Consider the following 14380-nt stretch of genomic DNA (forward strand, 5'->3'; position numbering starts at 1 on the left):
CCTCCTCTGTAGTTGGACTTCTGTTACTATTTTTTAATCCTTTCCAGTGTGTGATATTTCTCAGCATTGACCCCAATGATTTTGCTGTTACTGTCTGCTTCCAGACGTGTGAAAGTAAAGTCCTTGCAGACACCAGTGAGACCTCTTGAGTTCACCCTGGTCACCCCAATCCACCTGCATTAAATTATGTATTTTTTGCTTGTTTCCTCACTTATCAATCCTTCCCTCTCCACACAGTTCTAACATGTCCTCCACTTCAGGTACAAATCTCAAATAATAAATTCTGTATCAGTGCCCTTGATACAGAAAGCATTAAACCTTTATTAGGACAAGCAGGACACGGCAACTGTTTCCAGCTCTTTTCAAACTAAAACAGGTATTGCTGCATGAGTTATGCTCAGCTTCACCTTTGAGAGTTTCTTTCACCGACTGGCAGACAGAGGTTTAATTTGTAAATTTTAAGATGAACTTCTGGAGTTCCTGTCCATTTGTTTCTCAGCACAAAGAAGGGTGTCCCTCTGTCACGCTTGCTGAGGAAAGCTGAACAGGCAGAAAGGGCAAGTTAGGAACAACATTTGTCCAATCTTGAATTTGATCTGTCTGACAAAGCCTACATTAAAGGCCTGAAGAATAGCTCCTAGAGGATCCATCAGGTACATTGCAACTTTCTGTTACTAGGCAGACAGAAGGAATGGTGAATCATAGCTGTCTGTTACTTTTTGTGAGCAAATTTTACACAGCAAAGTCCATTCAAAGAGCCAAAGAGCTTTTTGGCTCTGCCATGGGACTGCTATGTTCCTGCTCCTCTTTGGGTGGCTACAGGTTTTCCTGCCTTGCCTGACCTCAGACTCCTTTAAAGACTCCTGTTAACTTTCTGAATGCACTGTGGTGCCTATGTCAGAGCTCCCTGGAATGCTATGCAACTTCTCCTTGTGAAACCAGGGTAAGGAGGTCTTTTCTTTCCAAGGCAGATGCTTGATGCTGACATAGGACACCTTGGCAAGTATATTGATCTCATCACCCTCCAGAACTGCAATGTAATGGGTGGTGTAAGCACATGGATGAGGGGGGTGTCTCTCCCCAGAACTGGATTTGCCAATGTAAGAGACAAAGTTTGAGCTGAGAGTGGATGGCTCTCTGCTTCCAAGGAATAAACCAGCAGCTTACGTGCGTATAGCAAAACTGTGCTCATTTTTCCACAAACAGCAGAACGCCTCTAAGATGCCTATTCCAGGACCACCAGGAGGCCCGAGGGATAACAAAGCAGAGTAATTACCTAATAAAATCTCCTCCTGTTTCAATTCCTTCCTCCGCACAGGCTTGCAACACGCACTGTGAATTGAACTCACAGTGCATCCAGAGATGCGTTTTGCCCAGTACCTGCAGGGACAGGACTTTTGATGATTGGATCATGTTCCTGAAGTGAGCTGGAATGGTGCTGTCACTTTGCCTCATAAAGAAGGTGGTGCAGCTTGAGGGTTCTTGTGCAACCTGTAGACATGGGGAGCTTGGTCTGTCCTGAGGCAGCCGGCAGACAGGCACATCACAGCTCAAGAGATTTGCAAACCAGTTGCCAGGACCAAAGGGTGGGCTCCTAGTTTGATCATTTTGCTCAGTTGTTATGGCCATGCTGCCTTCCAGGCATCTCTCCAGAAGAAAGTGGACATAATGGCAACAGAGCTGCAAGGATTTAACACAGGGCTAAGCACAGCAAAAAAAAGCCTTGTGGCAAAAGGATTCAGTGAAGGCTGGAAGCAGCTGTATAGTGTGGGGCTGGGATATGCTTGCCCAAGCATAATGACCTATTTTCCAGCTTTTCCACTCAGGTGACAATGCAGCAGGAACTGGGCTGCAACTAAAGGCTTCTGTAATGAACCTGTAGCCCATGCTGAGGGAAGGGAGGGAGCAAAGGGGGAGGCAGCCAGGTGGAAAGTTTAAAACTGTGACACACAAAGATATGAATTAAAAACATCCCTCTTCTCAGCTTCCCTAATCCTGCGAGCTTTCTGAAGATGAAGCAGTCTTTGGGTAGGCTGCAAAGGAAGAGCTCATCTCCTTGCGAGGAGACTGCCTGGCACGTGGTAACTGAGGGTCACAGAAAGAAAAGTGAGCAGGATTCACTGATCCTTTGCACCAGCAGGCATCCACACTATCCAATCCTGCCCTCCATGCCCTCCTTGTGCCAGGGCAGTCTCCATGGCCCACACCACTCTTCCCTTTCTGAGGGAAGCTACACTACATGTATGGCCTTTTTTCTCCCTGGGGTCAAGCTGCACTTGCTTGCATTCCCAGGGTAGCTCGCACGACTACCCATTGGGGCATCCACTCCTTCCTAAGTGAGAAATTGCCTAGTGTACTATGCATCAGAGCTGCCTCCCAGCTGGAGACCTGTTCCCACTCTAAGCATGTTGGCCATGCAGGGGTGGGCTCTGCCCAGCATTCCTCTTCTACTCCCAGAGACATTGGATACCACTGTTTCCCTGGGCACCTGGGCAGGTTCAAGCAGCACCTTTGGCCTGGGCAAGCCTGGTATGGGAAAGCTGCTCTTGTTCACAAGTTTGATCTGTGCCACAGCTCTGATTGCAGCAGGAGGTCAGAACTGCCTAACATATTTTTCCCTTTGTCCTGTTTCCATCACATCATTATTGCTTCACAGCACAAGCTGCAGCACTCTGGTGCTCAAACCCTCCTGTAATGCAAATCCTTTATTGATCCTCTGTAATGTCCTCAGTAAGAAAAGGGAGAGTATTTTGGGCTGACCTGTCAAGTTCAGTCTGCCAGTCCAAGAAGAATCTAACACTTTCTTGAGGGAGCCTCTTTGCTCTACCAGCCCTGCACTTGCACTCCTAAGAGCAACTTTTGCCTCCCTGACTTCCCATGACAGAAAGAGAAGACAATGTATGCTTGACAGACAGGAGAGCTGCTCACCCACAGGGACTGTTCCTCACAGCAACTTACAGTCTAACACCAACCAGCCCCTGACTCAGCACAAGGTCTCCTCTGCTTGAATCCCTGCCCATTTCTCCTCTGACAGCACATGCACCAGGGCAGCCTCTTCTGCATTTCCAAGCCCCACAAACTGAACATAAACCACCCAGTCCCAGCAGCACAGGCAGCTCCATTCATGGCATCACTCACATTATCTTGTTCATGAAGGAACTACAAATGGAAGCAATTCCTGAGTCAGAACAGGTGGAAGGGAAGAATGAACTAAAGAGACAAATGAATGAAGGAGAGCAGAAGCAGAAAATATACAGAGAACAAAGAGTGCACAAAAAGAAACAAACAGTATATCTGAAGATGTAATACAAAAGAGAGGAATGAGGGAAGGATACAAAAATGATGATGTGTCTCAAAATGAAAATGCACATTTATGCCTTTGTCCTGACTTTTTCACAGTAACAAAATTATTTTTCTACAGTACTTGCCAAGAAGATTTGATAAATACTCCTCAGTACAGCCCACTGCTTTAATGGTCCAAGCTACCTCACTACAGCCGTATTTCCTGAACCAGTAGACACTGAAACCCTTGGGTAGGTCCCCAGTGACTCCCCCCAGATGGCTACAGAGCAGGTTGTGGAAGCAAATCCCCAGGAGAAGAGGCTGGATCTTACTGTGGGATGCTGGATCACAGTCAGTGGTTGTTCTGTGGGATGCTCAAGATGGGTTACAGACAGGATTAATCCCCTGTAGAGTAAAATGCCTAAAATCTAGGAGTCCAGCCTAAACTGACTGATTGAGAAAATCAACACTCTTGATGGTCCTGTGTCTCTTCAATTCATAAATGGCAAAAGACACTGAACTGAGTGGTGGCTAACAATAGATGAGATAAATCCTACTTTTAAAGATGGAAGTCTTTTCTGCATGATAAAATGACATACTGCATCTGCCTGAAGAAACAGGCCTGAGCAGTTTGGAATTACCAAAGGATGTGTCCTAATTATAGTCAGATACAGTTGAAAATTCCCTGCTCTCTCCCTTGTTCCTCAGGTAAGTGTGTATAATTACCGTGAGGTATCCAGGTATCTTTTCTGGTGCCCAAAAAAATCATTTGTAGGTTGAAAGATAAAGTAGGAAGGTGGAAGGGAGACTAAAATTTCAGGGCATTTAGGTGCTAGACATTGTAGGTGTGGGAGGGCAAAACAGGATACCAAAGTACTCAAGCCTCATACTGTGCTTACCCTTACTCCCCCCCAACTCATGTACATGAGAGGCTTTGCAACCAGCATGACACCCTTCCAGAGTTTTGCATTTACTAGATAGACAGCAAGGAGGGGCCATCTTCACAGTGCCAAATGCCACTGTGCACTCCTGAGCTCTCTTGCATGACTCCAGGGACAGGCAGTGGTTGGCTTGTTTGTCACTCAGCACAGCTTCAGTACCTATGGAAGCCAAGAAAAATTCACAGACTATAGACTTAAGGCTGAGCCTACAGATGAGCCTGGGGTTTGCAACCTGGGCAGCTCTGCCCCATCTCCAAAGGCACGAGGGAGGCTGACACTTTTGCAGATGTTTTAAAAGTTGTCCTGTTATTTATTCATGCTGTTGGGTTAATTCAGCCTGGCTACGATAGAAGCAATGCTTACAATACACAATTCTAACACACCTTTTCACATCAAGTGAAAGCTAAACTAACACAGCAAGTGGCATCAATAATTCATAGTATTTTCAGGATGGAGAGGATGGGCCAGGAAGGCTGCAGGGCCAGGTCTGGAATGTGAAAGAGCAGAAATATCTTCCCTTGCATACAGGCTTGCTCCACTGCATGTGGTCAGAGCCTGTCCAACAATTACTGCCTGCTCATGGTGACCCTTCCTGGTCACTTGAGCTTGCCAGGAATAACTTCTTCTTTGCAGAATTGTTCTTCTTCTGCCCATTCAGGCCACATAAATGACTGTGGCACTGGGAAAACCGTACAGAAGCTACTGTAGGAGTAATCCCATCTGCCAAGTGCTCTCCAGGGAATACCATGCACCCTAACACTGGTCTGATAAGTGTAGGTAGATGTGGGGACTACAAGACAGCCCTTGTAGGCTGACTCCCATTCTCCCAAACTGTGCTAGTGTTCCTGAGCTAGTTTGATTGGGGCTGGATGGGGAATTAGAACCAGACTAGCTCTTAGACAGTTCTAAAATGCCAAAATGTCTCTGAGCCATGTCTTGCTCCCCTACAAACAGCTCAGAAGTTGTGACTAGTCTTTGAGCAATAAAGCAGTGGAAATGCCAGCACTATACTAAACTGCAAGACCTCTTTAAACATGGACAGGAAAAATATCCAGGACGTTAATACCGGGCCAGAATTTCTCCTGAAAATGCCTTTTTTTTTAATGCATGTCACACTGCTGGGTGTGCAGCCATTGCCCAGCCAGCTCTCACAATCATTTGATGGAAATATGCCATGATGGAAACCACCAACAATTGCTATACCCAATCTCAGAAATGACACAGGAAGAGAGTGAAAGTACCTGCAAACAGCACAGCTACAATGAGCTGAATGTGTGTATTTTTTCTTTCTTGTTTTAGAACATCTTGCATATATCTATGTATATATGTCTACTTTTATCTGTGTCTTTAAAGAAGATGAATCAGAAGCTTAAATTGAAGAGGGTAAGGCAGCACAGATAGTCAGTGCAAGAACATTATCTGTTGCCTGGATAGACCAGACACGGGTTTGAACCTCAAAATCAGACTCAGTTGCTTGATATATGTTCATGTACACACAGTCCATGTCCAGGATATGCCCATGTGTGCACAACCTCAAACACCTCAGTTCCTATCTTTGAGCCTTGCTTTCTACATCTGTAAATACAGTCATAGAATCATAGTATGATGGAACAGTTTGGGTTGGAAGGGACCATAAAGATCATCCAGTTCCAAACCCCCTGCCATGGGCAAGGGACACATCCCACTAGACCAGGTTGCTCAAAGCTCCATCCAATGTGGCCTTCCAAAGAGGAGGCATCCACAGCTTCCCTGGGCAGTCTGTTCCTGTGCCTCACCACCCTCATGGTAAAAATTTTTTTCCCAATATCCAATCTAAGTCTACCCTCTTCCAGTTTGAAACAATCATCCCTTGTCTTATTGCTACATGCCCTTGTAAAAAGTCCTTCCCCAACTTTCCTGTAGGCCCCTTTAGGTGCCCACTATAGGATTTCACTGGTACCCTGCTCTTCTCCAGGCTGAACACAATTATAATGGCAGGGTCACTTCTTCATCAAACATTTGTAGTGCTACATTGAGAGGTGCACTTGAAACTAAGAATAATGAGCATGATAGAGTAGGGCCACCTGCTTTAATGGCCCTTTGGCAACAGGCATAGCAAGACATGCAAATGTAACATAGCAGCTCCTCAGCATTGAGACTGGGAGGCAGACTCTAAGATTTGCAGTAAAGCTCCCCAGGAGCTGCTGACACAGAGTTTGTCATCACATGTCAGACAGAAGAACACGGTCATTTGCAGGTATAATGTCAAATTTAGGACTACAAGGAAGTGTCAGCCTATTGCTATTGCCTGTTTGTGCAGGGACTAGGCTTGGACTTCAGCAAAGTATCTGTCAGGGGAAGCAGCCCACACCTTGCTTGCTGGAGAAAAAGAAGCAATTACTTGTAATTGTAGCTCAGAGCATGAAGAGACTGGAGAGAACACGTGTGTCAGTGCTGGCCAAATCAATACTCGTACACTATATTAAAAAAAAGGGCTGGACAAAAAGTCAGGTACCTGCAACAATAAGCAGCAGCAACTGCAGTAGGAATGAATGTTTAAATTTGGGCCTAGATTTGGTTTTTGAGCTGGCATCCCTCTGTCTTTCCCTGCAAGACTTTCAAGAGGTGTGTGTATAGAACTTAGGGTTTCAGATTAGCTTAGCTCCAGAGAAATCAATGCAAAATTCAAGTGACACAGAGAGTATTTTGGAGAATGGGAGAATAAAAATAAAGGATCCTATTCAGCCCTCTTCAGTAAGGCAAACAGGATTAATTGCCTCTTATTATCCCCATAGGACAGCTGGACAAACTGAAAAGGCCACCCATCTCAAAACTGGGCAGAAAAGAAACAAGTGTGAAGCTAGCATTTGCTGCTTCTGTCTGGTCTCATATCAAGGAGCAGACATTTTCCTCCTCTGCATCTCTTAGTCCTTCCTAGAAAGCATCAGAGGTGCCTTATTGGGATGGGCTGGGACCCCAGTCAGTTTCTCAGCAACAAAACCTGCTAGTCAGTGGTGCTGAGCCTCTGCTGGCCCTCTGAGGAGAGATAGAAATGAAAGGACTGATGATTTAAGTGTGAAACATATTGCTGGGAAATGCATTGAGGAATGCCAGATAGTGAGTGGGAATGGTGGAGTTCCTGCACAGTGTGGATGGAGGGGTATGGAGGATGGGGTTTTTCCTGGTGCAGCCAGGGGCAGAGTGGGACAGCAATTCCTTTACAGTGCAGGGAGAAGGGGAAGAGGTTTCCACACTTACTCCAGGACATCCCTGTTGAACTGCTTCTTGCTGTTGCCCAGGAACTCCCCGATCATTTGGCGGCTGAGACCCTTCCTCTGGAGCAGGAAATGTGCCACCCCAATGGGAGTGTCCGGGATGAAGCCTCGTGAGATCAGGAACTGGATCCCTTTGTCTGGGTTTCTGAAAGGGAAGGACACAGACATGGTGAGTTTGCATATTCCCTTTTAGGCATTGCTGCCCCTGGCTCACCCGATGGCTTGCAGCAATGCAGCCCTCAGCATGTGCATTGGCTTCTAGGAGTTCATGTGTGTGGCAGGGTTGGGATTGGTGGGGGCAAGGAAAAGCAGTCCTGCCAAGTTGCAGCTGAGGACAAAAGGATGCCAAGGTACCTGCTGTGTCACTTGCAGCACCTTCTGTCACCTGGAGATCACAAGTGCCATCCTGCTGCCTGATACCAACCTCGCCAGTGACTCTCTTCTGCCATTCGTCTACTTCAGAGTCAAAGGCTCCTGTGTCCTCCCTGCCCCAGTGTGGTTTGTTAAAGGTTCCTGTGAGGACATAATTTAACTGTGTGTCCCACGTGGACAGCACAGGCAGTATTAGCACATTCATCTGCTCCAAATGCAACCCAGAGAGAGCAGTCCCCAAAGACCAGGGGCATATGACCCTTTGAATTAGGGAGCCTGGGATTTCTCCTTCAATAAGGCAGACAAACACAAAGGAAAAACATGGCTTTGAAGAGACTTTGGAGACATTGCTGCCACAGTTCATGGGAAAATGAGACTCAGGACACAAAGGTGGATAACCAAAGGTGGGCACTTTTTCTCTAAAAAAAAAAAATAAGTCCCTTTTTCACAGGTTTTTTGAGCTCAGTGCTGAGTGGCACTTTCTGCCTTCTTTACCTGAGCCTGATGCTGGCTGCCTGAATAGAAATCCCATGCTCAGATTTGCTTATCTTTTCCACTTCTCCCAGCCTTAGCTGTGTTGCTCTTCCCTTCACTATTGATTTACCCCTCAGGCAGAAATCTCTCTCTGTGTGGGTGGATGAGAGCAGGCACCTGGAGAATGCCTTGTCAGACCTGGGAGAGAGCTGCCTGCAGCTCCTAGACAGAGGGTTTTTCTCCCTCTGTGCCTGTGAATGTCTCTGAGAACAGGCCTGGTGCTGAGTGGGGCTGACTGCCTGGTCGTGGGAGTGATTTTCTGCTTGTTGGTGTGTCAGTGTCTGTGCCTGCATAGGCAGCTCCTGGGGGCAGTGTGCGTCTCAAAAAGCACACGTTTGTGTGTCTCTCTGTCCTAAACATAGAGATTTCTCTTGTACCATACATGTTCATCACAGGCACCGTGCTGTCTGAAGAAAGTTTGGCTTTCTCCTCATGTCTCCTATAAGCATGCAGGCTTCTATGTATCCTTGAAGTGGCTGTGAGCCTATGTGGGGCCTGCCCCACAGTACAGGCAGGAATCAGTATGTACATGTGTACCGTGCAGGTTTTTTTTTTCTGTATTTCTGTCTGCCCCACTGAAGGGTGTCTGTCATGATACACTCTTGTTGAGGGGAGTAAGTGCAATGCCAGGAAGATTTCCACACTCATTTGGTTCTCTTGAGCTGGTGAGTTGGAAGAGGCATGAGGGTAGGTTCTTCATGAAAGGATGCTATAATTCCATCATTAACCCAAATTCAGGGATCTTTGTCAAGGCTCAAGGAGTTTGCTCTGGCAGCTTCCTAGGGTGAGGAAAGCATAGGATGAGATCTCAGAGCACGTGAATGCATGATATGCACAGGCACAGACGGTGACACTGTCAGGTGGTGAAGGATGTGGGTGAGCAACATATGTCTAGCTATAAGGGGATCAGCATTCAGGAAAATGGCCTGCTCCTTACAGGGACCTCATGGGTATGCAAAGATTAGATGAGCTCGAAAGAGTTCTGCTTAGTCTGTAATGTCACAAAGGAAATATCCTGGGCAATGTGGCATCCCTGGGGAGAGTGGCTGGGAGTACAAGTCAGCCTATTGAATTTATGTACAGGAGGGCTGCAAGATCTGATATTGAAAATCCCAGGCCTTCTTCAGGGAAAAGCAACAGTGAACCTTCTGTATTATCACACAAATCTCCTGGTTCAGCTTTGAAGAGCACAACCAAAGTTCTGTGCTAAATGCAAAGGTCATATGGTCAGGGCTAAAGCTAAGCAACTGAGATTCATAAAATGCACCTCCACTTGCACACTTTGGTATTTGGCAAGGGATAGTATAGTGTTCATAGCATGAGGATGGATATAGTGGTTCACAGCCACTGGACTGGCTTTGGATTCACTCCAGAGGAGCTGGGAACTGAATATGGTCAGAAAAATCAGCTCAGAGCAGCATGGGTGCACAAATTTCAGTAGAGATGGCATACATGACACAAGAGGATGTAGAATAAGATAGCCCAGCTGTGAAAACCCTCCTGCACTTCCTAGACTACAAATCAAATATCCTTGCACACACTATTCTTCCACAGTCTTTCATCAGTTTTTTCCTGGTATTCAATTTGTTCCTGACAAACCCCTGATAGCAATACAGTATCTCTGCCACTGAGCAGAGAATCCCAGGTACTGCAGTATGCTGCTTGTACCCAGGTGTGCAGCAGACAACTCCACTTCCATCTCTCCCCAGCCTGGTCCCCGCTATTTTCTTTAGTGTTGCAGGAGTCTCAAGCAGAGGCAGCAAATGCTGCGGGATTCCTCACGTCCTGCTGGCTTTCCCTCTGCCCACGCAGCCAGCTGCCCACACACGCTGAGCTATCACAGCAGTGCTGCAGAACGAAGCACTCTCCGTTCCAGGGATTCCACCCCCTCGCTCTGGAGTGGGGATGGGGAAAGTGCCACAGCAGCACAGCATCCATGTGTTCCCGGGGGCCTGCTCCGAGTCAGAGCTCTGCTTTCAGAAAATGCAGTGCTGAATAGACTATGGCAGATGCTGCTAGCAACCACAGGCTCTCAGCTCTTGATCCAGGAAAGCCATCAGCAAACAGGATGTGCACACACACATGCACGGCCTCTGCTCCGAGCCCTGTGGGTTGGTGCCCACACTGCAAACCCTACAGTGGTGACTGGCTCCTTGCTAGAAGCTGACAGGGAAATCAGCAAGCAAATAACAGCAGAAAGCTGAATGGCCTTCCCAGCTTTTTGGATGGAGGTGCACTGTGGTATCACAAGGGGAGCCATATGTCACTCAGATCCTGTTCAGAGAATAAAAACCAGGCTTTATTTCCCAGAGCTAATAGGTCAGATCCCTCCCTCCTCCAACTTTACAGGTTATCAAGCACTATTTCAGGAGCTAGTTTCAAGGGAGCAGAGGAGGACTGACTATGAAGTTGTGTTTCAGAGCTCCACAGTAAAACTTCTATCCCACAGGGACATGCAAGATGCAGAGAACCTAGGTCACTGAATGAAGGAGGATGGCAGAGCTGCTTCCCCAGAACAGACCATGCACTGCTAATCTGTCACATGAATGTGTGCCAGGCAGATTGGGGGAGGGAGGAATGGCTAGGAAAAAGCATTTTCACTCCTGCTTTATCTTCACATCAGTGCTCATGTCAAATGTGCAGGAACCAAAGGAAAGCACTTTGGGTAGGTGGACTCCTGCCAAGCATCACTGAGAATACTGAAACACTTAAGTAGCAGAGATGTAAGCCCCACATTCCCCCTCAGAAGTATATCTATCCCAATACAAACACCTGAACATCTATGTGAACCTGGAACTATCTCTATCATAACCAAACCCTGTGTCTGGTGTCTACCTTCTCTCCTTCCAGCCTGCCTGTGTTTACAAGGCAAGCCTCTGTGTGCCCAGAGCCTGACTTTGATATATATATTTACATATATATGGACCCCCGAGTTCACAGTGTGATCTTGGTGCTAGTAAAATGCCCTCCTCCATTCCATAAGAGTCCCAAATACATCTGCTCTAACATCAGTTCTGGATGTGCTCTGAGCCTAAATCTAAAAACCTCTCTTCCAGGTTCCTGCCTCCTGGAGTCCACAGCCTCCATAGTAAATATACATAAATTCTGTGCATTGCCCCCTTGTTTGTGCAAACCTTCTGCCTAGGACTGCATGATCTTTGGTCCTCCCTCTGACCAAAAGGCACACACTAATGTGTGGCAAAACATTATTCTAGTAAGGGTGTAATAAATTGCCAGCACCTTAATCAGGGGACTCAAATGGAAACCAAGACAGCATAAGATGCGAGTGTGATGATGGAGCAAAACCAAGTATTTCTTATGGCTTTCTTTGATGAGAAAAGTCTCACTGAAAGGCAATAAGCAAATCTAAAGCTCCTTATAAGAGCTCAGCTGCTTTCTGGCAATCCAAAATAGACTGTGTGTGACCCTTTGAATTAACCTCTTCTGACAGTAATCTCTGGGCTGCTCTGCTTTTGCTTTCACACCTACAGACTTTTCATAGGATATCAGACTCAGATGTGTGAGAGACTGAGATGACTAAACCTGGTCTTTTGTCAGGTGAAAATCTACCCAAAATACCAGAAGGGAAATGACAGCCAAAGCACTCACGCTGGGCTATCTAAACTCAGCAGCTCTACCTCTCTTTCTCTTTACTTGGAAACGCTCCATGCTAAGTAATAGCTGGTTTTACAACCCCAGCTATGCTTGTTCTTTGCAACAGAGTGGAGCAGGAGCCTAGATCCCAGGATCAGCTGGAGATGCCAAGTGGAAAGCAACTGGGACTGAAGGTTGAGAATTCAAGAGATCATTGGCAGTGGCCTTATTCCTCTGTTGGACAGAAGATAACAGCACTTGGGGGACTTCAGGGAGAAAACTGGGCATCCACCTCAGAGGGTCATAACCTTGAATATGAAAGAGCTTCCCTGGAGATGGATTTAGACCAAGAGCGTGCCACCTCCTGTTCATGTGAGGCATGAAATAGGCTGGGAAACATGAAAAAGAAGATTCACTCACATATTAAAGAGGTTCAGCCCAATGCGGTACAGGCGCTTCCTCATGGTGTCTGTGGAAAGCGTGGGGGACTTGCAGAGAGCTGGGTTCTCACAGTGGTACCTTGGGAGGGTGAGGATCATGGCCTGCAGTGCTTCTTTTGAGGACACCTCAGAGGCTGACTTGGCTGAAGTGGAGGTGCTGCTGCTGCTCAGCTGCTCCGAGTTGTCTGCGTTCTCTGACTCAGAGCCTTTGCTTTGCCCTGTCTCATTGCTCGCATCAAACTGAAGCTTCTGCACTGCCATCTGCCCAGGCTCAGAACTGCTGTCTCCTGTGCCATTAGTGCTGACATTCACCTCGGTGAAAGTGTGGCTGTTCTGGAGAGCTCTGGACTCGGGTGAGCTCTCTGCGGCAGCTGGCGGTTCACTGGCTTCTCCCTCCCCTTCTCCTGGGCTTTCTTCAGCCTTGGTAGCTTGAGAGAGCTCAGCCTGGGCACTGCTGCTGAGGCAGTTTGCCATGGACACCGAGGTAGACGATGAGACAGAGATGTTTTGATTGTCAATCTGTACCGTGACATCTCGAAAAGCCATCATGAGAGTGCTGCTGCTCTTGGGTAGGGTATCTGGCAGAAGCCCTTCCTCCTTCTCCTTGTCCTGCAGCTCAGTTTCTAAGTCTTGGTTTGGCTGCATTGAGCTAGCACTGAAGGTCTCCCTTATCTGGTATGAGCCTCCATCTTGCAGCGAGCACATGGTCTTCAGGCTCCAAGTACTGAGGGCATCATCGATAGATTTGGCCAGGGACTGAACTTGTTCTGTGAAGGAGTCCTCCAGCTCAGTCAGCGCCCCACTGATGGTGGCTGGCAGAGACGGGGACCTCACCAAAGGGATGCCCACAAAGTTGTAGCCCTCCACCAGGGCTTTCTCGGCGGAGAAGCTCTCCGAGTTCTGGACCCGGACTTTCCTCAGAGAGATGCGGCGCGGCATGCGGCTCTCCAGCAGGGAGTTGCGGATCTTCTCAAAGTTCTTGCTGAGCTGGTACTGCCGGAAAGCTGTCTGGATGGTGCAGGCTGCCCTGCGGGACACCAGGTGACCCCCGTACTTGTGCTCTAGCATTTCGATCTGCAAGACACACAAACAGCAAAGGTTAGTTTTCCTTAATTGACTCCTGATGGCTTTCTGTGACCCCAGTTCCTACACTGATTAGTCTGTGATGGCTGTCAGAGGAACTCCTAACACCGAATTAGATTTTTCCTGTGCTGCCATGCCCTTGATTTCAAGTGATGGCCCCCCTTTGGGCATGGCTAGCTAAAGCATCAGTACTGTGAGCATCCTCACAGCTGTGACATGATCATGCCTTTTGCTACAGCGGCACTCACACACATGGAGGTGTTCTTCCCTTGCAGACCCATTTTTGATGGCCTTTAGGGCAAGATCATCTCTGCAAGTAGTGTTCCAGCTACGTGTCTTCCCACTCAGTAGATCCCTGGTAACGTCAAGCATCATTCCCTGCTTCAGTGTGTTACTAATGCTCCTCCCCTCCTTAGTCGCTTTAGGAAATACTCTCAAGGAAAGGAGAAATCATTCAGAAAATGTAAAAAAAAAAAAAAAAGTAATTTTTAAATGTAGAAAATGCTGTGAGGAACCTCTGCTTCCATACAAGTTAGTGGAGGCTGAGTTTGTTCAGTGTTTTTAAAGAGCACTCTGAATTCCAAAGTGTCTTCCTTTCTGCTATCTGAGTTCTGCAGGTGTCCACTACCAGTGAAATGAAAACTGTCCAAGAAAAGAAAGACTCTCAGTTTTGAAAATTAAAAAACTCTGATTTTAAATGTTGAGACAAGATACTAAGAACAAGAAGCAGGAGGATTTACTCCCTCCTGAGCTGGTAACAACAAACATACATGGAAATATATGCATGCACAGCTAAGTGGTATCTCAAAAGGCTTGAACAAAGCAAGTATGTATGGTAATTTCTCTTCCACAGTCTAGCATTTATACTTCCTGGTAATCC

The 14380-nt window shown here is 47.1% G+C and overlaps 1 protein-coding gene across 5 annotated transcripts in view; it reads right to left on the minus strand.

The window, feature by feature from the left end:
- IQSEC3 (IQ motif and Sec7 domain ArfGEF 3) overlaps positions 1-14380 on the minus strand; it is a 96687-nt gene that overhangs the window by 15238 nt on the left and 67069 nt on the right. For all 5 annotated transcript variants that reach the window (XM_071768762.1, XM_071768794.1, XM_071768785.1 and 2 more), the window contains 2 exons: positions 12398-13491; positions 7461-7622 (listed from right to left, as the gene is read on the minus strand). In XM_071768762.1, coding sequence (XP_071624863.1) covers positions 7461-7622; positions 12398-13491 — 1256 coding nt within the window. The remainder of the gene's footprint in view (positions 1-7460; positions 7623-12397; positions 13492-14380) is intronic.

Source organism: Heliangelus exortis, chromosome 1, assembly GCF_036169615.1.
Source record: "Heliangelus exortis chromosome 1, bHelExo1.hap1, whole genome shotgun sequence".
Taxonomy (NCBI): domain Eukaryota; kingdom Metazoa; phylum Chordata; class Aves; order Apodiformes; family Trochilidae; genus Heliangelus; species Heliangelus exortis.